General features: G+C 50.3%; 1 protein-coding gene across 2 annotated transcripts; it reads right to left on the bottom strand.

Annotated features, from left to right (window-relative positions):
• Positions 1–7,335: 7,335 nt before the first annotated feature.
• POLR2A (RNA polymerase II subunit A) lies at positions 7,336–27,212 on the bottom strand. 2 transcript variants are annotated; one of them, XM_082372372.1, is made up of 30 exons: positions 26,706–26,769; positions 21,606–21,660; positions 21,186–21,318; positions 20,906–21,042; positions 20,640–20,813; positions 20,165–20,446; positions 19,681–19,842; positions 19,354–19,574; positions 18,649–18,781; positions 18,046–18,170; positions 17,746–17,956; positions 17,016–17,225; positions 16,765–16,933; positions 16,481–16,575; positions 16,132–16,335; positions 15,754–15,976; positions 15,123–15,306; positions 14,576–14,747; positions 14,377–14,482; positions 14,081–14,286; positions 12,525–12,749; positions 12,133–12,379; positions 11,736–11,836; positions 10,679–10,783; positions 10,403–10,585; positions 9,925–10,128; positions 9,551–9,737; positions 9,327–9,440; positions 9,027–9,176; positions 7,336–8,924 (listed from the first exon to the last, which is right to left on the bottom strand). In XM_082372372.1, exons 3-30 carry the CDS (start codon positions 21,310–21,312, stop codon positions 7,768–7,770), a joined length of 5,814 nt encoding a protein of 1,937 aa, XP_082228498.1. In that variant the 5' UTR covers positions 21,313–21,318; positions 21,606–21,660; positions 26,706–26,769; the 3' UTR covers positions 7,336–7,767. The 2 variants fall into 2 exon arrangements, with proteins under 2 accessions (XP_082228498.1, XP_082228497.1); XM_082372371.1 differs by lacking the exon at positions 21,606–21,660 and having other exon boundaries at positions 26,706–27,212.
• Between the last annotated feature and the right edge of the window lie 2 nt (positions 27,213–27,214).

Raw genomic sequence — 27,214 nt, 5'->3', positions numbered from 1 at the left:
ATTTGCACAGATGTATAATCCCTCCCTTGAGCAATGTGAATACTGTGGATCCATATCCTCTCAACACTTGGTATTATCAGACTTTTCAATTTCTGCCCGTCAATTGAGTGTGAAGTAGTAGTTAACTATCATTTTGATTTGAATTTCCCTAGTTACAAAGAAAGTTGAACATCTCTTCGTTGTTTGTTGTTTGACTCCCAAATCCCTGTTCATGTATTTTGCCCATTTTTCTCTTGGTGGTTTATTCTTTCCTTATTCATCTTTAGAAGATTTTTTAAAATATATATTCTCTGTCAGTCGTATGTGTTACAAACCTCTTTTCCCAGTTTTGCAACTTACTTCTTTTTACTTTATTCATGATGTGTCTTTTTTTCGTCCAGTTTTATTGAGATATAATTGACATCCAGCACTGTGCAAGTTTAAGGTGTACAACAAAATGATTTGATGTACATGCATCATGAAATGATGATCAAAAAAAGTCTGGTGAACATCACCTCATATAGATACAAAATTAAAGAAACAGAAAAAAACTTATTTTTCCTCGTGATGAGAATTCAGACACTTGAGTTGTTTCCATGTTTTTGCTATTATAAGCACTGCTTCTATGAACATGTTTTGTTTGTTTGTTTGTTTGTGTGTTTTTTGCCTCACCGTGAGGCTTTCAGGAGGCTAGCTCCCCGACCAGGGATTGAACCCGGGCCACGGAAGTGAAAGCCCCGAGTCCCAACCACTGGACAGCCAGGGAATTCCCCTTGTTTATCTTATAACTGGAAGTTTGTACCTTTTGACTGCCTTCATCCAATTCATGATGTCTTTTGATGAATAGCTGTTTGTAATTTTAATTTTTTCAAATGTATCAATTTTTTTAGCATTAGTACTTTTTTGGGGGGGTTCCTTATTTAACAAAAATTTCGTTAGTCCAACCTCAGAAAAAATGTTAATCTATTTTTACTACCTGTTTAAATTTTTTCTTTCAACACTTAATTCATCAGGGATTGGTTTCTGAGAATGAGATAGGAATCCACTTTTATCTTTTTTTCCCTCATTAATTGAATAGTTCCTCCTCTCCCCACTGATCTGCCATTCCATTGCTGTAATACATCATAATTCCACATATGCATGGGTCAGTATCTGGGCTCTCTATTCTATTCCACCATCAGGTGATGATGCCTATTGCAGCTGCTGGACCAGATGCGATTTCATTGCTTAAGTAAGTTAACACATCCACTGGTACCTGGTATGAAGCTATTGACCTAGCAAATGCCTTTCTCTCGATCTCTGTCCCTAAGACTCACCAGAGGCAGTTTGCTTTCAGCTCAGCAATACACCTTCACTATCCTACCTCCGGGATATATCAACTCTCCAGCCCAATGTCATAATTTAGTTTGCAGGAATCTTGATCACCTTTCCCTTCCACAAGCTATCACCCTGGTCTATACCAGTGATGACGTTATGACCTAGTGACATTATGGACCTAGTGAGTGAGAAGTAGCAGCTCCTCTAGACTTATTGGTAAGACATTTGTGTGTTGTAGGGTGGGGAATAAATCCAACTAAAATTCAGGGGCCTTCTGGGGGTCCAGGGGGTGTGGAGTATGTTGAGATATCTCTTGTAAGGTGAAGGATAAGTCATTGTATCTGGTCCCTCCCACATCCAAAGAAAGAGGCACAATGCCTAGAGGGCTTCTTTGGCTTCTAGAGGCAATATAGTCCTCATTTGGGTACGTTACTTTGGCCCATTTACTGAGTGACCCAAAAAGCAGTTTTCAGTGGGGTCCAGAACAAGAGAAGGCTGTGTGATAGGTCCAGGCTGTTGTGTAGGCTGCTCTGCCCTTCGGGTCACAGGATCCAGCAGATCCAATGGTGCCTGAAGTGTCCGTGACAGAGATGCTGTCAGGTTGATGACACTGGATGGCTTCCACCATGGGCGGGGCAGTGTTTTACTCTTACTGGAATAGACCCTCTGGATATGTTTGGCAAAATGCAATGTTGCATGCAATGCTTCTGCCAAAACTACCATCCCTGGACTTATCCACATGTCATGGTAGTCCATACCACATTGCTTCTTTTTTTAAAAATTTTTTTTATAGCTACTCTATTTATTTATTTATTTATTTATTTTTAGCCGTGTTGGGTCTTCGTTTCGTGCGAGGGCTTTCTCTAGTTGCGGCGAGCGGGGGCCACTCTTCATCGCGGTGCACGGGCCTCTCACTATCGAGGCCGCTCCCGTTGCGGGGCACAGGCTCCAGACGCGCAGGCTCAGCAGTTGTGGCTCACGGGCCCAGTTGCTCCGCGGCATGTGGAATCTTCCCAGACCAGGGCTTGAACCCGTGTCCCCTGCATTGGCAGGCAGATTCTCAACCACTGCGCCACCAGGGAAGCCCCATACCACATTGCTTCTGATCAAAGAACTCACTTCACAGCAAAAGAAGCGTGGCTACAGGACCATGCTCATGGAATTCACTGGTCTTGCCATATTCCACACCACCCTGAAGCAACTGGCTTGAAAGAACTATGTAATGGCCTTCTGAAGGCTCAGTTACAGTGCTAGCTAGGTGGCAATACCTTGCAGGGCTGGGGCAAGGTTCTTTAGGAGGCTGTCTGTGCTCTGGATCAGCCTTTGATATATGGTGCTGATTCTCTGATAGCCAGGATTCATGGGTCCAGGAATCAAGGGAGTGGCACCACTCACTATTACCCCTAATGACTCACCAGCAAAATTTTTGCTTCCTGTTCCTATGACTTTATGCTCTGCTGACCTAGAGGTCTTAGTTCCAGAGGGAAGGATGCTTCCACCAGGAGACTCAACAATGATTTCATTGAACTGGAAGTTAAGACAGCCACCCAGCCACTTTGGGCATCTCATGCCTCTCACTCAACGGGCAAAGAAGGGAGTTATGGTGTTGGCTAGCTGGGGTGATTGATCCAGACTGCCAAGCGGAAATTGGACTACTATCCACAATGGAGGTAAGGAAGAATATGTGTGGGCATCTCTTAGTATTAACATATCTCGTAATTAAAGTCAATGGAAAATGACAACAATCCAATTGAGGAAGAATTAGTAATGGTTTAGCCCCTTCAAGAATGAAGGTTTGGGTCACCCCACCAAGTAAAGAACCATGACCAGCTGAGTTGCTTGCTGAAGGCAAAGGGAATACAGAATGGGTAGTAGAAGGTAGTTGTAAATACCATGGCTAGTTACAGAAATGAGGACTATACCTGTTATGAATATTTCCTCATTGTTTTATGAATATGTTTGTGTATGTGTATCTCTCTTTGTTTTCTTTCCTCTCTTATTCCCTTATCATGTAACATAAGATGTATTGACTTTATATCATAGTATTTAAGTATTGTTAATTTTACATCATAGTATTTAAGTTATGGCGTATCAAGAAGAGTAAACACTGCTCAAGGACTTCACCTCTTCTTCTGGGGAAGGGGTTAGTGTATTTTCAGTTGTACACATGACAGTTGTATCATGGAATTATGATCTTGTTATTGTCTTTATTTGGAGATTAAGTACGGTTTAAAGAGGTGCATATGGGTACAAATTGAAAAGGGGTGGACTGGTCATGGTTAAATTTATGTGTCAACTTGACGGGTCACAGGGTGCCCAGATTAAATATTATTTCTGAGTGTGTCTGTAAAGGTGTCCTTGATGAGATTAGCATTTGAATTGGTAGACTCAGTAAAGCAGATGGCATCATCCAATCCATCAAAGGTCTGAATAGAACAAAAGATGGAGGAAGGAGAAATTCACCCCTTTTCTTTCCAGCCTCACTTGGTTGAGCTGTGACATCTCATCTAACCTTTTCAGGCCTTCAAACTTGGGCTGAATTACACCACTGGTTTTCTTGGGTCTCCAGCTTGTAGATGGCAGATCATGGGAATTCTCAGCTTCCATAATTCTTGAGCCTTGAGTCAATTCCTCATAGTATATATATATATATATATGAATTTACCTATTTATGAATTTATATATATATTTATTTATTTATTTATATATATTTATTCATTCTACTGGTTCTGTTTCTCTGGAGAACCTAACCAATACAAAAATCAAGCAATGTCCACAAAATTGTGAGGGAAAGAAATATCCAGCCAAGATGTGCTTCAATTTTGAAGGCTACAGGAAGATAGTCTCAGAGTAAAAGATTAAGGGACTATAATGAGGCAATTATGAGCCTTTTCTGAAAAACATTCCTGACAGATGAATAAAAAAGATGACAGCGGAGAAGCAGTGGTAAGAAGATGACAGATGAGCCATTTAAATACATTGATAAGAGTACATAACTGGGGACTTCCCTGGTGGCCCAGTGGTTAAGAATCCGCCTGCCAATTCAGGGGACACAGGTTCGAGCCCTGGTCGAGGAAGATCCCATATGCTGCGGAGCAACTAAGCCCGTGCGCCACAACTACTGAGCCTGCACTCTAAAGCCTGCGTGCTGCAACTACTGAAGCCCGCGTGCCTAGAGCCCGTGCTCTGCAACAAGAGAAGCCACCGCGATGAGAAGCCTGCGCACTGCGACAAAGAGTAGCCCCCACTCGCCGCAACTAGAGAAAGCCCGCACGCAGCAACAAAGGCCCAACGCAGCCAAATTAATTAATTAATTTTTAGAAAATGCAAAGGGTTCCCAGGTTGCTAGTGCAGCCGCGCGCCAGGAGAAAGCAAATACACGTTCTCTCTATAGGTATGCCACTTCGATCAAGGACTCAAAGTTCTCCCACAGATAAAGTTCCAAGGAAAAAGAGCAGCTCACAATCTAAAGCTGTAAAACGCACAAGCAAACAAGGCTTTGTGAGTCCTCGAAAGAAAAGTGAGACCACAGAACTACACCTGCAAAGACCAGGGCCATGCCAAGTCACATCGGGGCCAGAGGCAAACGGGGGGAAATCATTCATCTGGATCCTTTTTAAATTTAAACTGTTACTATTTCATTCATCATGGACTTTTACATTAATTTTGATGTTTTAAATATTGCATTAAAATATTATTTATCTTGATTATGTGTTTTTTTTTGTTGCCCCTTAAATTTTGCGCTTGTGGCGAGCACTGTGCCAGCCTCACCCTGGCAGATTTCACTTCCCTAACTGCCATTTGTGACAAGATGGATGGACCTTGAGGCCATTATGCTAAATGATATAAGTCAAACAGAGAAAAAAGAAACATTATACAGGGACTTCCCTGGGCGTCCAATCGTTGGGACTTCTACTGTCGGGGGCTCAGTTTCGACCCCCTGGTCAGGGAACTAGGATCCCTCATGCTGCATGGTGCAGACAAAAAAAACCCCCAAAAAACACTATATAATCTCACATGTGGAATCTAAAACAAACAAATACAACACAAACTAAACTCATACAAAAGGAAATCAGATTTGTGGTTATGGGGGTGGGGCATGGGGTGGAGGAATTAGATGAAGGTGGTCAAAAGGTACAAACTTTCAGTTGTTAGATAAATAAGTACTGGGGATGTCATGTACAACATGATGACTATAGTTAACACTGCTGTATGGTATATTGGAAAGTTGTTGAAAAAGTAAATCCTGGGACTTCCCTGGTGGCACAGTGGTTAAGACTCCGCACTCCCAATGCACGGGGCCCGAGTTCGATCTCTGGTCGGGGAACTAGATCCCACGTGCATGCCGCAACTAAGAGTTCACATACCACAACTAAGGAGCCCGCCTGCTGCAACTAAGACCCAATGCAACCTAATAAATAAATACTAAAAAAAAAAGAAATCTTAAAAAAAAAACCTTAAAAAAAAAAAAAGTAAATCCTGAGTTCTCATCACAAGGAAAAAAGCCATTTCTTTCTATCTAACTTTCTATCATTCTATACGGTGAAAGAGCTGTCTGGAATTATGTTCACCAATTGCCAACAGTAATTCAGGGGATTGGGAAGATGTTATTCTTTTTTCTACCGTGCTTGGATCTTTTATAATACCCTTTTATAAAAACAAGTCATCTCTTTCAAAACAATTTAAGATCTGGATTAAATACTGCAAAATGGTATCTACCGCCTATAAGCTTAGTGATAAGTTAATAGATCTTGGCCATGTTTCTTCTTTTTTTCAATATTTATTTTTATTTATTTATTTTGGCCGTGCTGGGTCTTAGTTGCAGCACATGGCATGCGGGATCTTTTTTTTTTTTTTTTTTAATTTATTTATGGCTGTGTTGGGTCTTCGTTTCTGTGCGAGGGCTTTCTCTAGTTGCAGCAAGTGGGGGCCACTCTTCATCGTGGTGCGCGGGCCTCTCACTATTGCGGCCTCTCTTGTTGCGGAGCACAGGCTCCAGATGCGCAGGCTCAGCAGTTGTGGCTCACGGGCCTAGTTGCTCCGCGGCATGTGGGATCTTCCCAGACCAGGGCTCGAACCCGTGTCCCCTGCATTGGCAGGCAGATTCTCAACCACTGCGCCACCAGGGAAGCCCCATGTGGGCTCTTCTAGTTGCAGCATGCGGACTTCTTAGTTGTGGCATGCAGGCTTCTGACTTCTTAGTTGTGGCATGCAGGCTTCTTAGTTGCAGCATGCGAACTCTTAGTTGCACAGGATGCATGTAGGATCTAATTCCCTGACCAGGGATTGAACCTGGGCCCGCTGCATTGGGAGCAACAGAGTCCTACCCACTGGATGACCAGGGAAGTCCCCATGTTACTTTCTAAACTATCCTTTGAAATATTTCAGGGAGTTCCCTGGTGGCCTAGTGGTTAGGATTCTGGGCTTTCACTGCCATGGGCCTGGGTTCAATCCTTGGTCAGGGAACTGAGATCCTGCAAGCCACATGGCCAAAATAAAAAAAAGGAACTAATGAAACAAAATATGAAATGGCCAACTGAAAATAGCAAATTATCACCAAGTTCTTTAACTTCAGCTTTAATACATATCCTAGTAACCATAATCTTCTCATTGTTGGTTTGAGGCCAAAACAAAGACTGATTAGAAGTGACTTGAGAAACAGGTAGGAAAAATACCCAAAGAAAACATGCCTCCTGGTGGTGGTGTTAAGGGCAATAATTTTTCTGCTTCTGTACTGCACCTTTCTGTACTTTTCTAAATTACATATTATGATAATCAGTAAAATCGGTTAAAAAGATGTTATGTCAATATTGCTTTAATGCAGGACAAGGCCTCTATCTGTTCAACCACAAAGCCGGGACAGAGCAAAGCCTGGCACAAAGTAGGTGTTTGTTCGGTGAATGTACTGTCTGTGCTCATTTTCCTGCCCCTGCCCCATTAGCAGGGATCAGCTAAAACATGATAAATGGAAGAGCAGCCCAGGCAGGGAGTAGGGGCCTGGATATTCTTGCCTCCTAATAAAGCACTCAACAGCCACACTTCTGGTCAAAATTAGTAAACTTTATTTCAACTTCAAAAAGTAACAAACAAAAGGCAGCTTTCGCTTTGTTCTTCCAGAGGATCAGATGTAACGACCCAGAGCAGGAATTACCCCAAAAAAGTTAAAATACCCTTTACCCCCCGAATCAAGCCATAGGCAAGGAGGATCCTGGATCTGGGGACAGGCCTCAGGTAGGTAGGGCAAGAAGGAGAACACCACTGCAGGCGAGTGGGTTCTGAGACGGCACAAGTGGAGAACAAGACAAAAGCCCCGGCAGAAATGGGACCAGAACCTCAACAGGGAACTTTGTCACAAGGAGCTATGTACAAGGGAGCTGGACCGGGGCCTGCACCCCACAGGGGAGGGGAGGACTGCGGAACACGCTGAAGCCGCCCTTCACCTAGCCGGGTGCCACTGCGCACTGCTCACCCTCAGTTCTCCTCATCACTGTCATCGGGACTGATGGCTGGGCTGGTGAGGCTATAGGTGGGGCTGGTGGGTGAGTAGCCAGGGGAGGTGGGCGAGTAGGTCGAGCCTTTGGGGGAAGTGGGCGAGTAGGTGGGGCTGGTGGGCGAGTACTTGGGGGAGGTGGGTGAGTAGGTGGGGCTAGTGGGTGAATACTTGGGGGAGGTTGGGGTGTAGACCGGAGAGGTTGGTGAGTAAGTAGGAGATGTCGGTGAGTATTTTGGAGTGGTGGGCGAGTAGGTGGGGCTGGTAGGAGAGTACTTGGGGGAAGTGGGCGAATATTTCGGGCTGGTAGGTGAGTACTTGGGAGAGGTCGGGGTGTACTCCGGTGAGCTGGGGCTGTAGGAAGGACTGGTTGGGGTGTACTTTGGCGAAGTTGGGCTGTAGCTGGGCGAGCTGGGGCTGTAGCTGGGTGAGCTCGGGGTATAGGTGGGAGACTGTGGTGTGTATCGTGGGCTCGAAGGGGAGTAGCTTGGTGAGGTCGGGGAGTAGCTGGGTGAAGTCGGAGAGTAGCTTGGAGAGGTTGGGCTGTAGTTGGGGCTCGTTGGTGTGTAGTTGGGACTAGTCGGTGAGTAGCTGGGGGATGTTGGGCTATAGCTGGGTGACGTCGGGGTGTAATTGGGACTGGTTGGAGAATAGTTAGGGCTGGTGGGTGAGTAACTTGGGGAAGTTGGTGAGTAGCTTGGTGATGTCGGTGAATAGCTTGGAGATGTCGGCGAGTAGCTGGGTGAGGTGGGCGAGTAGCTGGGTGAAGTTGGCGAGTAACTGGGTGAGGTGGGCGAGTAGCTGGGAGAGGTGGGCGAGTAGCTGGGAGAGGTGGGCGAGTAGCTAGGTGATGTGGGCGAGTAGCTTGGGGAAGTGGGCGAGTAGCTGGGCGAGGTCGGGGAGTAGCTGGGCGAGGTCGGGGAGTAGCTGGGTGAGGTCGGGGAGTAGCTGGGCGAGGTCGGGGAGTAGCTGGGTGACGTGGGGCTGTAGTTGGGGCTGGTTGGAGAATAGGATGGAGACGTAGGGGAGTAGGAGGGTGAAGTGGGGGAGTAAGAGGGACTCTGGGGCGTGTAGCCCCCAGGGGAGCGGGGCTCGTAGGCAGGCGACGTTGGGGAGTAGCTGGGAGACATGGCACCCCCTGTGGGAGAGAAGCAGAAAGGCATTAAGTGATGGAGAGACTCACCCAGAAGGAAGATCAAGGAGGAAATGAACTTGGCCTTGACAGACAAGGACAACTCACCTGGTGAGGGGATATACGGGCTTGAGGGGCCAGGGGAGCCCGGGGAACCCGGCGTGGGAGACCAGGCCGGGGAGTAACCAGGGCTGAAGCCACTGGCATCTGAAGCAGCACTGGGAGAGAAGCCTGCTGCCCCCGGGGTCATCCCGCTCCCTGCGAAGTGAGAGAAACGTTAGTTAAAACCAGAGCTGGAGCCCAACACGCTCCCAGAGCCCCCGGCGTCTCCACATGGGGACGCCTCATGAGGCCAGCCCACCGCCCTCCGAATCACCCAGAGGGCTGTCTTCCCGGCTGGCCACTCACCAACACTGGGGGACCAGGCGCCGTAGGCTGGGGTTGCGCCCTGGTTCCAGGGTGTCATGGCTGGAGAAATTCCTCCCATGGGACTGGGGGCCGAGCCGAAGAACATGCCGGTGGCTGCAGAGAGGCACACAGTGACCCACAAAGAACAGCACCGCGACTGGCCGCCGCGCCCACACGCATCCTCCCCACCGCCCCACCTCCTCCTCGTAGCCCCTTGTACTCACGTCCGGCAGCCCCCAAGCCAGGGATGTTGGTGGGGATCTCCATGCCATACTTGCACTTCTCTGCATCGAGCAGGAGGTCAAAACAGCCAGTGCCGGCTGGAGCCAGCTGGCCCAGCATGATGTTCTCAGACACCCCCTTCATGGGGTCGCTCTCTCCATGTGCAGCTGCTTCCATAAGCACATCCACCTAAACCTCAGAAGAGGGGGCGTGCCGTCAGACCCCGCCCCACCATGTCCCACCATTGTTACAGCCACCCACCCAACAATGGAACCGCACCGAGGCCCATCACACACAGTGCAGGATGCCCTCTTCCCACAGCAATCCCTCCTCCCTGCTCTCTCTCCTTCCACCCGCACAGAACTTCTGCCATTACCGTTTCCTCAAAGGAGCACTTCATGAGCGGTCCGGTATCCTGGCGGTTGACTCCGTGTCGGGTGATGGCCATCAAGTGGCCACGACAGGTCATGGTATCACACAGGAGAGCCAAGTGCCGATAATTGACGTAGGAACCATCGAAGGAGATGACATGGTATAGCTCCCGCTCCAGGGCCTTCCGCACGGCTTCTATGCCCAGCACCTGGCATGGGGATTGGGGGGGGTGGGGGAAGGGTCAAGACCGAGTAACTGCTCTCCTCCCGCTGCCGCCACCACCCAGATCCACAGAGGGACAGTCAGGAGTCAGTGAAGCCCAGACGCAAAAGTGGATTCAGGCATAAAACCACCTGACCAACCCCTCTCCTGAGGGAAGAGCACGGACCGCAACCACTGTCCGAGACCTAGGGAGGAGGCCTTGAGCCAGAGGGACCCGGTAAGAAGGCTGAGCTCTGGGAAGAAGGCTCTGAGGGGCTCACTGTGAAGATCTCCACGATGTCGTTGGACGTGGTGCGCACAGGGTCCACGTCCTTCTCGCTCAGCACCCGCATGAGGCTCACGCCATCCGTCTCCAGGATCCACTCCTGCAAGGCCTTGAACTCCCCGTCCTCTGTGATGATGATCTTCTTCTTGTTGTCTGTCTGCGGCAAGTGCATGTACACCTGCAGGGGGACAGAGCGAGCTCAGGCTGGGCGGGTGGGGGTGGGGAGGGAGGGAAGCGGGGGTGGACGGGCTGCAGGGAGGGGACGGCTGACCTTGCTGATCTGCTCGATGCCCTGCAGGGTCATATCTGTCAGCATGTTGGACTCGATGCAGCGCAGGAAGACGTCGTCATCCATCTTGTCCACCACCTCCTCTTCCTACAACAAGAGCGAGTCAGCCCTCCTAGGATCCTCCGGTCTCTCCCCGCCCTCACCCCAAACCACAGCCTGACCTGGAGAGCCAGGTGTGGCCCAGACCTGCCCTCTTCAGTTCCAGTGAGGTTACTTTCTATCGTGTTTTTACGATGGTATTTAAAAAAACCTCAGAAAAGGCAGCCACACTCCACCACCTTAACACGATTCCCACTCTGTGTGCGTGCTCCAAGGGCTGTAACAAAGCGCACAGCACCTCTGCTCTCGTCCTGGCACCCACCGAGCATTCGCCCGCCCACTAACGCCTTGACGTGTGATCTCTAATGGACGTGTATCCACACATTCTTATCTACTCTCCTCCAGTTCAATAGTAAGTTCTGAGTTTTTATTATTAAGGTATCCACATCTGCTGAACAATTTTTTAGGAGCCATGCCCAGGAGTGAAGTCACTGATCAAACATTTTCCTGGGTCTTGTTTCACCCGCTGTCACACCACTTTCCCTAGGACACAGCAATTCCTACTGTCCGACCTGCCCTCACACAGGAGCCACAGGGAGGAGAGAGACAAGTGACCGGGCTATGGGACACCCCCAAATCAACACCGTCTGTTTTGGGGCTTTTTTTTTTTTGGCCGCACCCCGCAGCTTGCTGGATCTTAGTTCCGCGACCAGGGATTGAACCTGCGCCCTAGGCAGTGAAAGCGTGGAGTCCTAACAAGTGGACGGCCAGAGAATTCCCCAACACCGTCTGTTTTATCTATATGGCTGCTACTTCACATTTCAAAGATCTTTTGCTGCTAAAAGTTTTGCAGATCATTGCTACCCACCCTCCCCCCATCTCTACTTTAGGTGGTGTGACTGGCACTCAACGCTGCTTTCATTTTAATGTTTTTGGTCAGGAACCAGATTTAACGGTTTTCTATGTCTGACGTATAAATTTCTGCTTGGGTCCCGTTTACCTCTTGCATCTTGTTCTCATCACTGTTCATGATGCGGATACGAAGCACCAGCTTCTCTGCATTATCATCGTTAAAGATGCAATTCAAGTCATCACCGAAACCTGGGAAAATGAGAACAACTGCAGCTGCAGGACTGCTTCTGCTCACGGCTCATCCACAGCTCTCCCCATATGGGCTCTCTTCCGGCTTTCCCCTCCTTCCCACAGAACCCTTCTAGAAAGAGGGAGGGGAAACGATGAGAAGGTAAAAGCAGTGCAGAGGGGACCTGGAGAAGAGGTGCCCTGGAGGAGCAGAGCCAGTGAGTGGAAGGTGGTGGGTGTGGGCGCCCTGTCTGGGACGAGAGCACGGGGACAGCACAGGGAGTGCGGGGAGCCCAGGCAGGACCTCCCAGCCTCACCAGCGTTGATCTTTTCGGCAATCTGCTCCATGGTCAGCTTCCGATCAGTCATGTGCTTCCGGTCCAGCTCCACCCGCAAAAGCCAGGGGGAGATTCGGGCCACATCAAAGTCAGGCATCTCGTAGTAGACATTCACCCACTCCTGATCCTCTGCCACCACCGTGCTCTGCGGGTTGGGGTCATAGTAGATGGCCGTGTTGGCAGTCACCTTCCTCAACGTTGTATGTTCCAGGCGGCACAGAATATCCTGGGGAAAAAAAGGGATTCGTGACAGGCATTTGGGTGGCTCCAAAGCCTCTTCAAACCCACCTGCAGAGGGACTGCCAAACCCTTTACTTAAGGAAGGAGTCCCCTCCTCCTCCGGCCAGGTAGCCCGTTACCCTAAGCCGCACCTTGGCTCTCTCAGCATCGCGAGCAGACTGGCCCAGCAGGAAGACAGTAAGTGAGGGGGTCTTTGGCTTCTTGGAAATGTTGATGAGCTCCTTAAGTCGGGGCACACCCAGCGTCACATTCTTGGCGGACACACCAGCATAGTGGAAGGTGTTCAGGGTCATCTGGGTGGCAGGTTCTCCAAGGGACTGTGCAGCCAGAGCTCCCACCATTTCCCCAGGATGGGCCTGGGGAGTAAGAAGAGCTAGCCTCAGAGAGCAAATCCCTCCCCACTGGTGAATGAGAGTGAGACACTGTCAGGGCTGGGCAGAGGTGTCTGGAAAAGGCAGAGACTTAAATAAATCAGGGTCTTATTTGATCATCCCCTTCCTCAGACGGCATTTCAATTTACACCCGCCATTTAGCCCCCGCCGTGCTGCACACCCAGGAACAGGGGCTATGTCATCTAAACCCCACATTTCCAAAAGTACTGGGTGCTAAAGTTACAGGGTAAATATTCATTTGATAATAGTCTTCTAAGTGGGAAGCTCCCCAATGCATTATTTTAATTGAGATATAATCACATACCATAAAATTTAATCTTTCTTTTTAAAGTTTTTTTTGACATGGACCATTTTTAAAGTCTTTATTGAATTTGTTACAATATTGCTTTTATTTTACATTTTGGATTTTTGGCCACAAGGCATGTAGGATCTTAGCTCCCTGACCAGGGATCAAACCCACACCCCCTGCAGTGGAAGTGCAAAGTCTTAACCACTGGACCTCCACGGAAGTCCCCAAAATTTAATCTTTTAATTGGAATCATATAGTATGTAGCCTTTTCAGACTGGCTTCTTTACTTAGTAATACTATTTAAAGTTGATCACTGTCATTTTTTGTGCCTTGACAGCTCATTACTTTTTACCACAGCATAATATTCCCTTATCTTGTTCATCCTTCACCAACGGATGAACATTTAGGTTGTTTCCACTGCTTGGCTATTATGAATAATACTGCTCCGAACATCTGTGTATGGGTTTTTGTGTGGACATGTGCTTCCTATTCTCTTGGACATATTCCTAGGAGTGAAATTGCTGGGTCATATGGTAACTCTATGTTTAAACTTTTGAGAAACTGCCAGACTGTTTTCCAAAGCAGTTGCAACATTCCCACCAGCAGTGTATGAGCGCTCCAATTTCTCTATATCCTCGCCAACACTTGTTTATTTTTTCTTTTAGTCACCCTAGGGAGCATGAAGTGGTATCTCATCGTGGTTTTGAACTACATTTCCCTGACGGCTACTGATATTGAGCATCTTTTCATGTGTTGGCCTCTTCAAGGTTCACTTTTTGTCTCTGCAACATGGGACTAACAGCCCCTCTCCTACTAGGGTCTTCTTAAGACTGCTAAGGAATAAAGGTATAAAGCCTCCAACACAGGACTTGGTTCACAGCAGTGTCTCAGTGAATGAGATCTATTATTATGCAATTATGGGCAGAGGTGGGCTGTTCTCAGAGCCCAGAGAAATCAAAGGATCAGAGGACAGAACCAAGGCTGGGGTGAGGAGTACAACACTCACAATGGCTTGGTTGAACTTGGACTCGATCTCTCCGAGCAGCCAGTCGAAGGCCTCTCCGCTGAGCCGAAACTCCTCAGCCATGCGGCGGGAGCACAGCGTGGACCGCAGGTGGATGTTGAAGAGCAGGGTGGCGTTCTCCTGGGCCTGCCGGCTCAGTGGGTCGTCCCCATTCACAATCACCAGCTTCTTGCTCAGCTCCTTGACACCTAAGGGCCAAACGAGGGATGAAGAGGTTGTAGACCAGGACGCTGCTAGCAGAGCCTGCCTGGCCTGGCGGTCCTGAGGCAGGTACTCACCCTCTACCACCTTGATGGGGTGCAGGTCAGAGGGGAGGCGAGGGTTGATGTGGAAGATCTTCTGAGCGTTCCAGATCATGCGCAGCAGGTTACAGGGGAGGACAACCTGAGGCAGGAGGGAAGGAGGCAGGACCCCAAGTCAGGGACAGCCATGCAGGGCCAGCACTTCTCCAGCCCAGCCCTTCCCGCCCACACGCACCTTGCTGTCACCAGTTGGGAAGATGACCCTGAGCACCTCCCGGTCCTCACGCATCCGCTCAAATTCTCGCTCCAGCTCGTTCTGAATGTGTGCGTTGCTCAGCACGTCCTTCACCACGTCCTCCTGCAGGGTGCGCCGCAGGGCCCTCTCATTGGTATAATCAAAGCGGAACCTGCAGGTGACAGGGGTGGAGTCAAGGGGCAGGAGGGCCCTGATCAAGGAACAGTGTGAGGCTCCTGAGGTCTGCAGCCCACAGAAACAGGGCTGTGAAGAATCCTGGGCGGGGAAACACAAGATCCAGACCCAAGGATGTCCAATGGGACTTGAGCTTATGCCCACCCCTCTGTACAAAGTGGGGACGGGTCTCAACTCTGGTCTCCATCCGTCCTCTCCCATCTTGCAGCTGCTGCCAGATGGGTGGGGAAGAGGCGGTATAAGGTCCACTGCAAGACACAGTCCAGGTGATCTCACCGTGTGGGGGGAGGAGAACCCCTACAACTCTGGCCCTGAGCAAGGGGCAAGAACCACCCGCCTGCCGCCTCCTCACTTCTTCTCGAAAGCCTTGTTGGAAGGCTTGAGGGTAGCCAGGTTCTGGAACTCAACGCTCTCGCCCGCCAGGCCGTCTTCGCCATAGCGCAGCTGTACCACCTGATTGATGGAGTTCCGCACGGTGGCATCATACTTCACCATCACCGACTCCATGGATTTGATCAGCCGCCGCTGGATGTACCCTGAGGGGGGAGGGAATCAACTGAGGGACCCAGAGCAAGAAGAGGAGCCTCCCTATCTCAGGACAAGACCTGCTGGCCACTCTGGTCCTCAGGAGAGCCAGCTGGTAGCCTATCATCCCCAAGGCCTCTCAGTGAAAGCCATGCCCACCACCAGATGGACCCAGGGCCCAGTAGAGACCCTTAGGAAACACCGTCCATGTGATAGGTCAGGAGCAGAGACCCTGAGGCTCTAGCCCTGCGTCATGGAATGCTGCACGGCAACCAGAGCAAGAGTGTTTGCCTAACTCTTGACCTTTAGTCTCTATTCTTTCCACAAAGGTCAAAATTACTTCTCTGTGGATAGAAGACTTTAGTCTGAGAACCCCGCTCAAACTCCCCAGGGGCTTCTCTGCCTGCGGTCCTCTCTGGGACCAGCCCGTGGAAGGGCCCTGGATCCGAAGTCCTCACCAGTCTCAGCAGTCTTGACAGCTGTGTCGATGAGCCCCTCACGACCCCCCATGGCATGGAAGAAGAACTCGGTGGGCGTGAGGCCGGCCAGGTAGGAGTTCTCCACAAAGCCACGGCTCTCAGGCCCATAGTCATCTTTGATGAAGTGAGGCAGAGTCCGGTGCTTGAACCCAAACGGGATCCGCTTGCCCTCCACGTTCTGCTGCCCGACGACAGCAATGACCTGGGGAACAGAAAAGGTGGGGTGCATCCAACTCCCTCTGCCTTGAGAATGAGAGTTCCCCATACTTTTCCCCCAACTCCCCCGGCAGCACACCCCTTCCCTCCTCCTCCCCACCTTCAGTGTGGCCCCAGTTCTGGAAAGACAAGGCTCCCCACCTGGGAGATGTTGATCTTGGAACCTTTAGCCCCGGACACAACCATTGACTTAAAGTTGTTGTATTCAGACAGGGATTTCTGGGCAGAGGAGCCAGTCTTGTCTCGGGCATCGTTGAGAATGCGGTTCACCTGGTTCTCAAAGGTCTGCCGCAGAGTGTTGCCCGGGGTGGGCTCCAGCTCGTTGTTATGGGCCTTCTCGATGACCTGGGTGCACAGGAGGAGGCTGAGTTCTCAGGAAGACGTCAACCTCTTCTGGTCCCCGTCTCTCTAATCGCAATGTCCCCTTCACTCCTCAGTTCAAAGCCACTGAGAGCCTCTTACTCAGTCTTTGCCCAGCCTTCCCTCTCACCTCTATTACATCCTGCTTGGCCTTCTTAATAGTGTTCTGAATGTCTTGGTAAGTCTTAGAATCAGCAATGGAGTCCCCAATGCCAATGGTATGACCTAGAAATAAAAAGAAGCATCAGCAACACCTTCTTTGGACTCCCAAGAAACATGGGATGGAATCACAGCCAAGAGAGTAGATGGAGGGACACCAAATCCAAGGGGGGGAAGAGAAAGGGATGGAAGAAGAGCAGTAAGAAGTGAGACGGACAGGATTTATAGAGGACTTGGTAGAGCTCCTAGGCTTACCCTCAATGAGGAGCCAGTTGTTAATGACAGTCTGAATGTTGGAGTAGAAGAGGCGGGTGATGTCATGACCCATCTCTAGGTAAGAGATGTGGACCAGGGAGCCAGCTGATGTGCCCAAAGACTTCTTACACAGGATGCCCATGATCAGCTCCCCGTTCTCCACCACCACCTGCAGAGAGCACCATTCACAGCCCCTGCTGTGGCTTCCATGTCCAAAGCCCTTCCCCACACATCCAGAAGCCAGGCCCTACCTTGGTGTCCCCAGGAGAGATGTGCTTGTAAGGGCCACTATCCTCATCGTCGGGATGGGTGCTGTGGGTGCGGATACAGTTGATGTGGCCGGGTATGATGAGGGAGAAGATCTGCTTCCCTGTCCACAGGGGCCGGGGCTTCAGGATGGCTGGCTGTGGGACCTTGCCGTCCCACGTGGACAGGAACATCAGGAGGTTCATCACCTCCCCCTGGAGAAAAAGAGCAGGAAAGACAAGAAGTCAGAACTGGAGGTCTCACCTCTTGGGAATGTCAGGGGAGGCCTTGCTGCCCAAAGGGGAAAGCCAGACTTTGAAGGCAAAGAGATGGCAAGAAAAGTGTTTTCCAAACTATTACTAAAAACTTAACTGTGATAGTGAGACTTTGGGATTTTTTCTTTAAATGATAAGTACAAATTACTTTTAATAATTAGAAAATAAAGAGAAAGTAAAAAAGAAATAAACAGAATTTCAACGAAGTCTTATTTCTCTCTTCGCCTTTACTTTCCAGATGATACCTAAATTTACATGACATTTTAAGAAATTAAATGGGGAGCTAAAGCCATACACCATCTTTGGCCTCGATCTTTGCTCACTCCCTTTCCTTCTGCTATCTCACATACAGGTTAGCGCAGAGCAAGTCAGGGCATAAGTCACTGCTCCTCCCCCCATCCTTGCTGTGCTGGGCCCCTGCCCACCCAGGCCAGGTTTCCCCGAGCCAGGGACCACACACCCGCTCCAGGAAAACGTCCCTCTTGGTGAATTTGCGCACTGCGGTCAGCGTGTCCTGCACAATGCCCATAACTGGGCGATTGCTCTGGGGGGTGACAATCATGCGTGGCACCATGGCGAGCTCCTGGATCTCAGCCCGCGTCTCCAGGGACTGTGGCAGGTGCAAGTTCATCTCATCCCCATCAAAATCGGCATTGTATGGAGTTGTCACACTAGTCAAAGAGGGAAGTGAGTTGGAAAGATGCCACAGTGAGACCCAGGGAGCAGCCCAGCCCAGCCCAGCCCCAGCCGGCGGACTGACCTAAGATTCAAGCGAAAAGTAGACCAGGGCAGGATGCGAACCCGATGTCCCATCATGGACATTTTGTGCAAAGTTGGCTGCCGGTTGAAGATAACAATGTCCCCATCGCACATGTGCCGTTCCACCTGAGGAGGTGAGGTGTGGGAAAAACCTCAGTGAAGGAGGTATGCTAAGAATGAAGTGATAGGGGACCTAAGATGCTTTGAAACAGACGACACTGTGGTGTTATTTCACTTGAAACGCTTATCAACCACCAGCTTTGGGCCAGGCCCTGGGCTAGATTCCAGGCTATCAGAGAACACAAAGACGTAGTCCCCAGACCTCGGGAAACTCAGCTGGGAAAGAAAACCGCGAGAGACTCCGAACATGAAGCCTTCTGCTCTGTTCCCCCCGGACCTCTTTCTGCCCCTCTTGCTGCCCGTGGGCTTACGTGACCCCCACCTTGAATGCCAAGGGCTGGCAGCTACAAGCTTGCCTAGGACAGCAGGAGTCTTTTAAGCTTGGATTCTAATGAACAGGACAGCCTCAGACGGCCCACTCCAACTGGCCCCCAGTCCAGAAAGCTTCCTGCTCAGGTAAGAGAGGCCCTGGCCTATTACATGCCTTATAGCCAGTCTGCAGGTGAAGGTCACTGGGCTTGGGGTGGAAACGCAGGTCAATGCGATCACCGTTGTCCCGGATGATGTACTTGGCCCCTGGGTACTGGCTGTTCCCCCTGCGCACTAGTTCCTGAAGTCTAGGAAGGAAAGGGATGCAATGAACAAAATGCTTCCCAAAAAAGCCCTCGTTGCCACCCTCACCCCAAAGCCCCAAGTGGGAACCCAAACTTCTAAACTTCGACACTTGGGACTTCCCTGGTGGTGCAGTGGTTAAGAATCTGCCTGCCAATGCAGGGCACACGGGTTCGATCCCTGGTCTGGGAAGATCCCACATGCCGCGGAGCAACTAGGCCCGTGCACCACAACTACTGAAGCCCACGTGCTCTAGGGCCCGGGTGCTGCAACTACTGAGCCCGCATGCTGCAACTAGAGAAAGCCCGCACACCCAGAGCCCGTGTTCCCGCAACAAGAGAAGCCACCGCAATGAGAAGCCCGCGCACCGCAACGAAGAGAAGTCCCCGCTCGCCGCAACTAGAGAAAGCCCGCACGCAGCAACGAAGACCCAACGAAGCCAAAAAGAAATTTTAAAAAAACAATGATAATAATAATAACAATAATAATAAACTTCAACACTCTCTTCTTCTTGCTCCGAGCCCATTCCCCCCACCCTCCCGGACCCCTCCAGGCAGGGCTTCTGAACTGAGCACACCTGTCAATGTTGAAGGGGGTGACGATCTCCGCAAAGGTCATGTTGGCGGCAATGGAGCGAGGCACGCCAACCTGGTCAATGGAGAGGTTGGGGTCGGGGGTGATGACAGTGCGGGCCGAGAAGTCCACCCGCTTGCCCATCAGGTTCCCGCGCACACGGCCTTCCTTGCCCTTCAACCGCTGCTTCAGGGACTTGAGGGGACGCCCAGACTTCTGCATGGCCTGTGAGGAAACGCAGGGTGGGGGGCACCCCAGCAGTCAGCACTGGCCCCCCCCGGGCCCCCCCCCTTTCCTCCAGGCGCAGGGCACAGGGAGCCCGTCCACTCACACGAGGCAAGCCAGGCAGCTCGTTGTCCACCATGGTGGCCACGTGAAACTGGAGGAGCTTCACGTCCTCAGCGATGACATGCGCGGCTGCGCCGTTCTGCTCGTTGCGCCGAAGCTGATTGTTGATCTTCACGATGTCGGCCAGCTTGTGTGTCAGGTCATCCTGAGGCAGGAAGTCAGAACCATCACAATCCAGCCAACCCTGAGCGCTCGGCCTGCATGTGCCAGCACGCGGTGCCTCTCACCCTCCCTTCACACCACCCTGGGCGGCAGCTCCGGGCCCTCGGTTCACAGATCCAGAAGCACCTTTGTGAGCTCTAACCTCCTTAAGGGGCTCACTAAAGCTCACACAGCCAGCAAGTGGCAGGGTATCTTCAGGCCCAGGTGACCTGTCCATCACCCTCGCACGCCTTCGCCCCCACCACGGGCCTCCCTCCGCGCAGACACCTGGCCTAGCTGAGCGGCAGGGCCTTGAAGGCGCTGACCTGGTTGCGGGCAGAGCCCTGCATCACAACGGCAGGCCGCACAGAGAGCGGGGGCACGGGCAGCACAGTGACAATCATCCACTCGGGCCGGGCGTAGCGAGGCTCCATGCCCAGGACGAAGCACTCCTCATCTGAGATGCGTTTGAAGATCTCGTGCACCCGCTCAGGACTCAGCAGGATCTTCTTCTCCTGAGAGTCCTCGTTGACGTGCTTCCACTCTGCATATAGCTCCAGGCCGGAGCGCCGGATCCTGGGCTGGTACCGCCCACAGCCGCCGTGGCCCTTCCAAGGAGACAGAGGGGCCATCAGAGCCCAGAGGTCGGGCCTTCTCCCCCAACACCTGGCCGGGCCAGCCCCTCCCGCTCTTCTGTGACTTTCGGGCTCCTGCTGCTTCCACTGCCTCCCCATCTTCTACCCTCCGGGCCTCTGGGACCAGCCCTCAGCCCCTCCCAAGAGTCTGGGCAGCCCCGGCTACCTTTTCTTTGGTCAAATCCTCATCGCCCTCAGGCTGCTCCACACCGAACTTGTTGTCCATCTCCTCCCCGCCCTCGCAGATGTTTTTGCCCTTGCAGAGGTCATAGACGTGTGTGAGCCGCTTCTTGGGCTGCCCCTTGGACTTAGCCAAAATGTCCTTGATCTTCGGGTTGTTCTGGGGACAAGGCAGAGCGGGGTCAGTTGGGGCTGCTCCCCTGCCCACCCCCAGCAACCCCGCCCCCCGGCCAGAGCCCATCTCCCACTCACAGAGTCCACAAGCAATTTGGAGCAGAAGAAGCAGACGCAGCGCAAAACTTTCATCGTCTTGACCAGGAAGCCGACATGGAACACGGGTTTGGCCAGCTCAATGTGGCCAAAGTGGCCAGGACACTCTGTCATGTTTCCTGTGGGGACATACATACAACACTTTCCTCCCAGCACTCACCTCAGAGACCAGGTCTCCAGGTGTCCACCCCCAGTCCTGGCTTTCTGTAAGGACAAGCCTCTCCCTCCCTCTAGGGTCCTGTGCTGGCCCCCCAGCGCTCACCTGCACAGGTCTGGCACCGGCCAGTCCTCTCAATCACCCCCTGCCTCGGATCCATCAGCCCCCCAAGCTTGGGGCGGCCTCCCTCGGTGGTCTCTGGGTATTTGATGCCGCCCTCTGTCACAGACATTCGTTTCTGCAGACAAGAAAGGCCAATAACAACTAAATAGGATTCCTAGTTTCCAGACTTCGTGGCTGGGGAGCTCTGTACTAAGGCCTTAAAGAACCCCAAACTACTTACAGAAGAACTAAGCAGGTTTAGCCTGAAGCGAGGGAAATGGGGGTCAGCGTGTGTGATATTTGACTGTGGAAATGCCAAAGTCAAATATCTCAAGTCAAAAGCTCGTTCCAGTCACTGTCTGAGTGGGAGGGGGCGCTCAGACTAGTGTGTGGTCAACTCTGGGCTCCGTACAAGTCACCTACCTCTAGGACTTGAACCCTGGATATCCTACTGGGTTGAATTCTAGGTCACTGTCATCTACAGAATTTAACAGCAAAAGAAATAAAAGTTGTTTCAAGAGGGAAAAATTCAATGCCTTGTTTCTTTCCCAAAGCTGAAATCGAGGCCAGAACCTCCCTGAAAGGCACCCCCATCATGACAGCCCAGGTGTTCTGCCCAAGACATGCTCCTAAAGTTAGGCACTCTTTGCCCCCATCCTTGTCACCTCCTCCTTCTCAAGGGCCTGGGTCAACCTGAACCCTTCCATGTTCAGATATTTTAGAATAGAACAGGAGAGGGGGTCGCTAGAGCAGAGGTTGTTGAAAATTATCTGGAGCAGAAGTGAACCCTGGAGCCTCAAGAGATGGAGGCAGAGCCAAGGCCGGAATCCTGGGAGAGGTGGAGCCAGGACTCAGTGGGACCAATTCAGTGGAGGAAAGGGAGGGAAGGACGGGCTCAGAAGTGGGTACAACTTGGAGAAGAGATTTCTGCTCTGAGCTAAAGGCTGTTCAAGGAAACCTCTGGCATCTTTTCACACACTGAAAACCAAGAACTTTAAAATTAGTTAAGCTTTGGTCTGCTAAACTTCCAGAGGGAAGCCCTTAGAAGAATTTAATAAAAGCTTCTATCTTAGTGTCAACTTCATGCCAGGTACCAAACGTACCTAATGTATCTTGTTTCTCTTACCCTAACCACTAACCTTCTAGGAGTGAATTCGTATCTCTTAGACATGAGAAACCTGAGGCTGTGTAAAGTGACTGCCCAAGGCCTCAATCTCAAGGAGCCTGCAGAAGTCAAACCCACCCCCCTGCGATCCCAAACATATGCTCATCCCATTCTACTATACTGCAGCAGAAACAATTACTTACACTCTAGGATTTGAAGCAGCACTATTTACAATAGCCAAGACATGGAAGCAACCTAAATGCCCATCGACAAATGAATGGATAAAGAAGACGTGGTACATATATACAACAGAATACCACTCAGCCATAAAATAGAGCGAAATAATGCCATTTGCAGCAACATGGATGGACCTAGAGATTATCATGCTAAGTGAAGTCAAAGACAAATATCATATAACATCACTTACATGTGGAATCTAAAACATGATACAAATGAACTTATTTACAAAACAGAAACAGACTCACAGACATAGAAAACAAACTCATGGCTACCAAAGGGGAAATGGGTGCCTTGGTCTGCTCCTTAAACACTGCCACTCCCCAAGGTTTTAGCTCATCCACACTTCTCATCACACCCAAGTGTTATGCCATGATTCTCACTATTTACTCACAACAAACCTCTACCCTCCAGGCCTCACCTTTCTTCTGGACTTCGGATTAACATACTGAACCACCTACTGAACCCCCTGTAGATATCCCCCTGATAAATCAAATCCAACATGTCTAAAAGCAAACTCCCTTCTCCACAAAAATCTCTCCTTTTCCTTTAGTCCCCATCTAAGGTAGTGGAACTCAAGTCAGAAACCAACACTTACCCTTCCTTACCCACAGTCATAAAGCAGTGGAACAAGCATGGCCTGGAGTCAGAGACCTCTAATTTGCAATTCTAGCTCTGTCACTTATCATCTATATAACCATTAAGGATTTAATTAACCTGCTTAAACCCAGGATGGAATAGGTGTTCAATATATGACAGCTGTTATTATCCAATCATTCACCAAGTACAGGTTATTTTTACCTCCTGAACAAACAGTTCTTGAATCTTGCCCCTCTTCTCCATCCCTACGCCCACTGCCCTAGCTCAGGCCTGTCCTTTGTGGTATGTATCCAAGGGTTCCATGGGTCACCAGCCCTTCTCTCCTACCCATCCAGACTATGATCAGGGTGCTCTTTCTAATTTGGAAATCTAATCTTCATGCTCTCTTGTTCTCAGAATGATATCCAAATTCAGCAGGACGGCTTACAAAGAGTTTTATGATGTTTCCACCTTCCTTTCTTCCTCCACATCAGTAGCTCAGTCCCCAGCAGCCCCCCTATCACCCAGCATATGTGCTCCTCTACTTGGGGTCTTTGTACATGGGGTCTTTGTATCTCTGCTTGGGATGCCCTCCCCACAAGACAAACTGCTATCTGAAGACTCAGCTCAGGCACTGCTTCTTCCAAGAAGCCTTTCCACAGCCTCGCTAGCCAGACTGGTGAGCCCCACTCTGTGCTTCCATAATCCCTCCATCACTGCAAATCTCATAATGCAATGCAATGATCCACTGCGGTTTGTCTTCCCCATAGATTATAAGCATCTCTCAGGCAGGTAGCATTCCTCTATCACCCTGGACCCGATGGCTCTCAATAATTGTTTGTTAAACTGAACTAAACTGCCTTAGGACCCTCCATTGCAGGGAAGTGCCCTCGAAGAACTTGAAAAAAGAAAAAAAAGAACTTGAAAAGAGACAGAAGGTTGTTCGCTTACAGTCAAACCAATAATCCTCTCATAATGGATCTAGTTAGTCACTGCTGGGTGGAAACCAAAATGGTCTACAGGTGCAAGGCTAAGAGGTTCTGAACATCCACCACGCTCGTCAAGATGACCTGATGAAGTCTCAGGGAGACAGGCCTGTGGTGACTAAATTCACAAAGCTGGAACCCCATCAGCTGCATCGTGTCTGATGAGAAACACAAAGAGGGGGTTTGCTCACCGTGAATGAAACACAGAAGAGCAGGAGCAGACCTGAATCTGGCCGCCAGAAGAGTCACTAGAGAGAGGCCTAAGGAAAATAACACTCAAAGCTTCTCACCTCCCGCTGCTCCAAGTCCATGCTCACCAAGCCAGCCACCTTCTAAGGACTCCCTCTGCTTCCGGGCATTGAGACTGGACCAGGGGCTGTCCTGGAATGTTCTGGACTAACCCTCTACCATAACTTAGATTTTGAATTATACACAAACTACTTTAGCCCCCAATCCTTCATCCAAACACTGGTTCTCACTGCCCACGTGATAACAGGTTAGACACCCGAGGTCCCCCGTCCTCAACATTTATGCTCCAACCACAAGAGATTCCTCAAAATTCCTTTTCTTCCCATGCCCGCCTTTCCAACAAACTTCTATTCATTTTTAAGACCCAGTTCAAATGTCACCTCTTTATAAAGTATTCTCTAACTCTTCTTGGCCTTATCCACACCCCAGCACCACTCTTATCTCTTGCTCTACACTGATTTTTGCCCAGTATTTAGCAACTGCTAAAAACCCAGCTTCACAAAGATATGACGTCATCAGAAGGGATCTGGCGCCACCTAACGCTGAAAGGGAACTGCCCAACCTAGTAGTTCCCAGGGCATCAGGCAAACGCAGCTGTGCTTCCGTGCTTCTCTTAAAAATTTAAAATCTCTAACTGGGCCCCTGTGAGTTTGCTGCGGTGTCTCAGCAGTTTGGGAACGGGGGATCAGGGGGTTTAACCTACTGGGAAGGTCTTGTTCTATTGTAATAAACCCTGAGTTATTCAATAGAATCCTTACTAATAAATAATTAGGTGATTTATAATTTCACAAAATGTTGAAACAAAAATCCTTCTACATGTATCTTTATGTACCTGTACAATTATTTCGTTCACTCATTTATTCAAGTAACTTTTATTACATGTCTATTATGTGCCAGGCACTATTTGAGATGCTGGAGAAAGAAGTGAATACAAAGTCACTCATGAAATTTACATTCTACTGAGGAAACAAGAAAGAGAAAAACTAATCCTTTCAGGTACTGACCAGCTATGAAGTAAAATCAAGTCAAGACTTGGGGTTAGAGAAGGTTAAGGGTTTCTGTCCCTGGTATCAGCCCCCAAAAGCCTTCTGCATTTTTCAAGTGTTTTACAGTTTTGTTTTTTAGATTTCAACCTCAACCCCATCTGGAATTTATTCGGTGTGGTCTGAGTTCAGGAGGTTCTAACTCCTGACACAACTTTCCTACAGCTGAGCCTCCTCCTCTAGCAAACTTGTCTCCATCCACAAACAGAGCCATTCAATTCCATTCTCTCCAACCCACTGGCTTCCTCCAGTTTGCTCCACAAAGGCGTCCAAAGGGCCAACAGCTCTCCCTCCTCCCTGATCTTTCCTGCTTCCATTCTTAGTTCTCCTCCCCAGCCAGTTCTTCACAGGACCATCAAAGTAGTAATTTTTTTTTAAATGTAAACTTGATATCACTCTCCTGCTTATAATTCTCCAATGACTTCCTACTGAAAATAGAATGAAATCCAGATTCCTTACCATGATCTATAATATCCCACCTGGACTGCCCACCTCATGCTTCCCCAAGAATGGTTTAATACTCTCCTCACCCACTACACCCCAGCCACCCTGGCCACCTTTCAGCCCCCGAGGCACACCAAGTTATTCCCTCCTTCAGGCACTTTGCACTTGCTCTTTCCTCTGCCTGAAAAGCTACTGACCTAGAATCTATGGCCTAGGAGACTGGCTGCTTCTTATCATTCGAGTAATGTCACCTCCTCAAACAGGCCTTCCCATACCCTGACACCACCCCATCTAAAGCAGCCTCACCTCGGTCACTCTCCATCGCATTACACCGTTTCACTTTATGCAAGGCACTTGCCCTTAACTGAATTATCCTGTTCATTCATTTATTCGTGTTTATTGTCTGTCTCCCCTGCCCCTTCCCAAAGAAAGTGCTCTAGAAGGCAGGGTCTTTGTCTTGTTCAGCTCTGCATCCCCACCGTCTGTCACGTCTATCACGTAGCAGGTGCTCAATTAATAATTGTAGAAGGGGAGGGAAAAAAATCTGGAGCTCGGCTTCTCACCCAAAGGATTGGTGTGATATCTTTTAACGTCGGTAACTGCGGTGTGGAGCCAATCAACCTTCTCACCCTCCTTCTCACCCTCCAGCCCCTCCTGCGGCCCGGCCCCTAGCTCGGACACAGCGCTAAGCTTCCTGACCCCCTATGAAAATTTAATTCTCCTTGGCCGCGAGGCTGGACTCTGCACTGCCTTGGCGCCGCTGACCCATCCTCCCCGCCTGTCTTCCTTGGGCAGGGAAATGCGCCAAGTTTCCGCGGCGGCCGTCAAGCCCCGCCCGCCACGCGGGCGGGAGGAGGAGTGAGAGGGCAGAGCCGCTTACCAGTTCATCCGGACTGAGGACTCCGAACTGCACTCTCTTGATGGTGCGCAGCGGGCATGCGCTGTCCCCGGAGGGGGGGCCACCCCCATGCATCGCGGAGGCAGGCGCGCTGCGCAGGCGCAAACCTCACTACAAAAACCCTGCGCCGCCTGCACCTAGGTGCTCAGACCCTGCCGGGGCGGCCGCCGGGAAGGACCTCCCCGAGTTGGGAGGAAAAAGCCGGAGGAGGAAAAGGTGGGGGAGGGAAGGAGGCGGGGAAACGAAAAGGGGTGAAAGGAGCTCTCCTCCGCCTTTCCGGAGATTTTTCGTCTCCCAAAAAGAAAATAAAAAGAGGAAGGGAAAGGAAAAGGTTCTGGGGGAGGAAGAAGAGAAAGGGTAACGAATAAATAAGTAACCGGGCTCCAGAACGGCAGAGGTTACGGCAGTTTGTCTCTCCCCCTTCCGGGAGCCGCCTTCTTCTCCAACCGTCCCGGCCGCGCTCTCGGCGCTTCTGAGGAGAGAAGTGGCCG

The sequence above is a fragment of the Balaenoptera borealis genome (genome assembly GCF_965194805.1).
Source record: "Balaenoptera borealis genome assembly, chromosome: 20".
NCBI lineage: Eukaryota > Metazoa > Chordata > Mammalia > Artiodactyla > Balaenopteridae > Balaenoptera > Balaenoptera borealis.
This window is presented reverse-complemented; position numbering and strand designations above follow the sequence as displayed.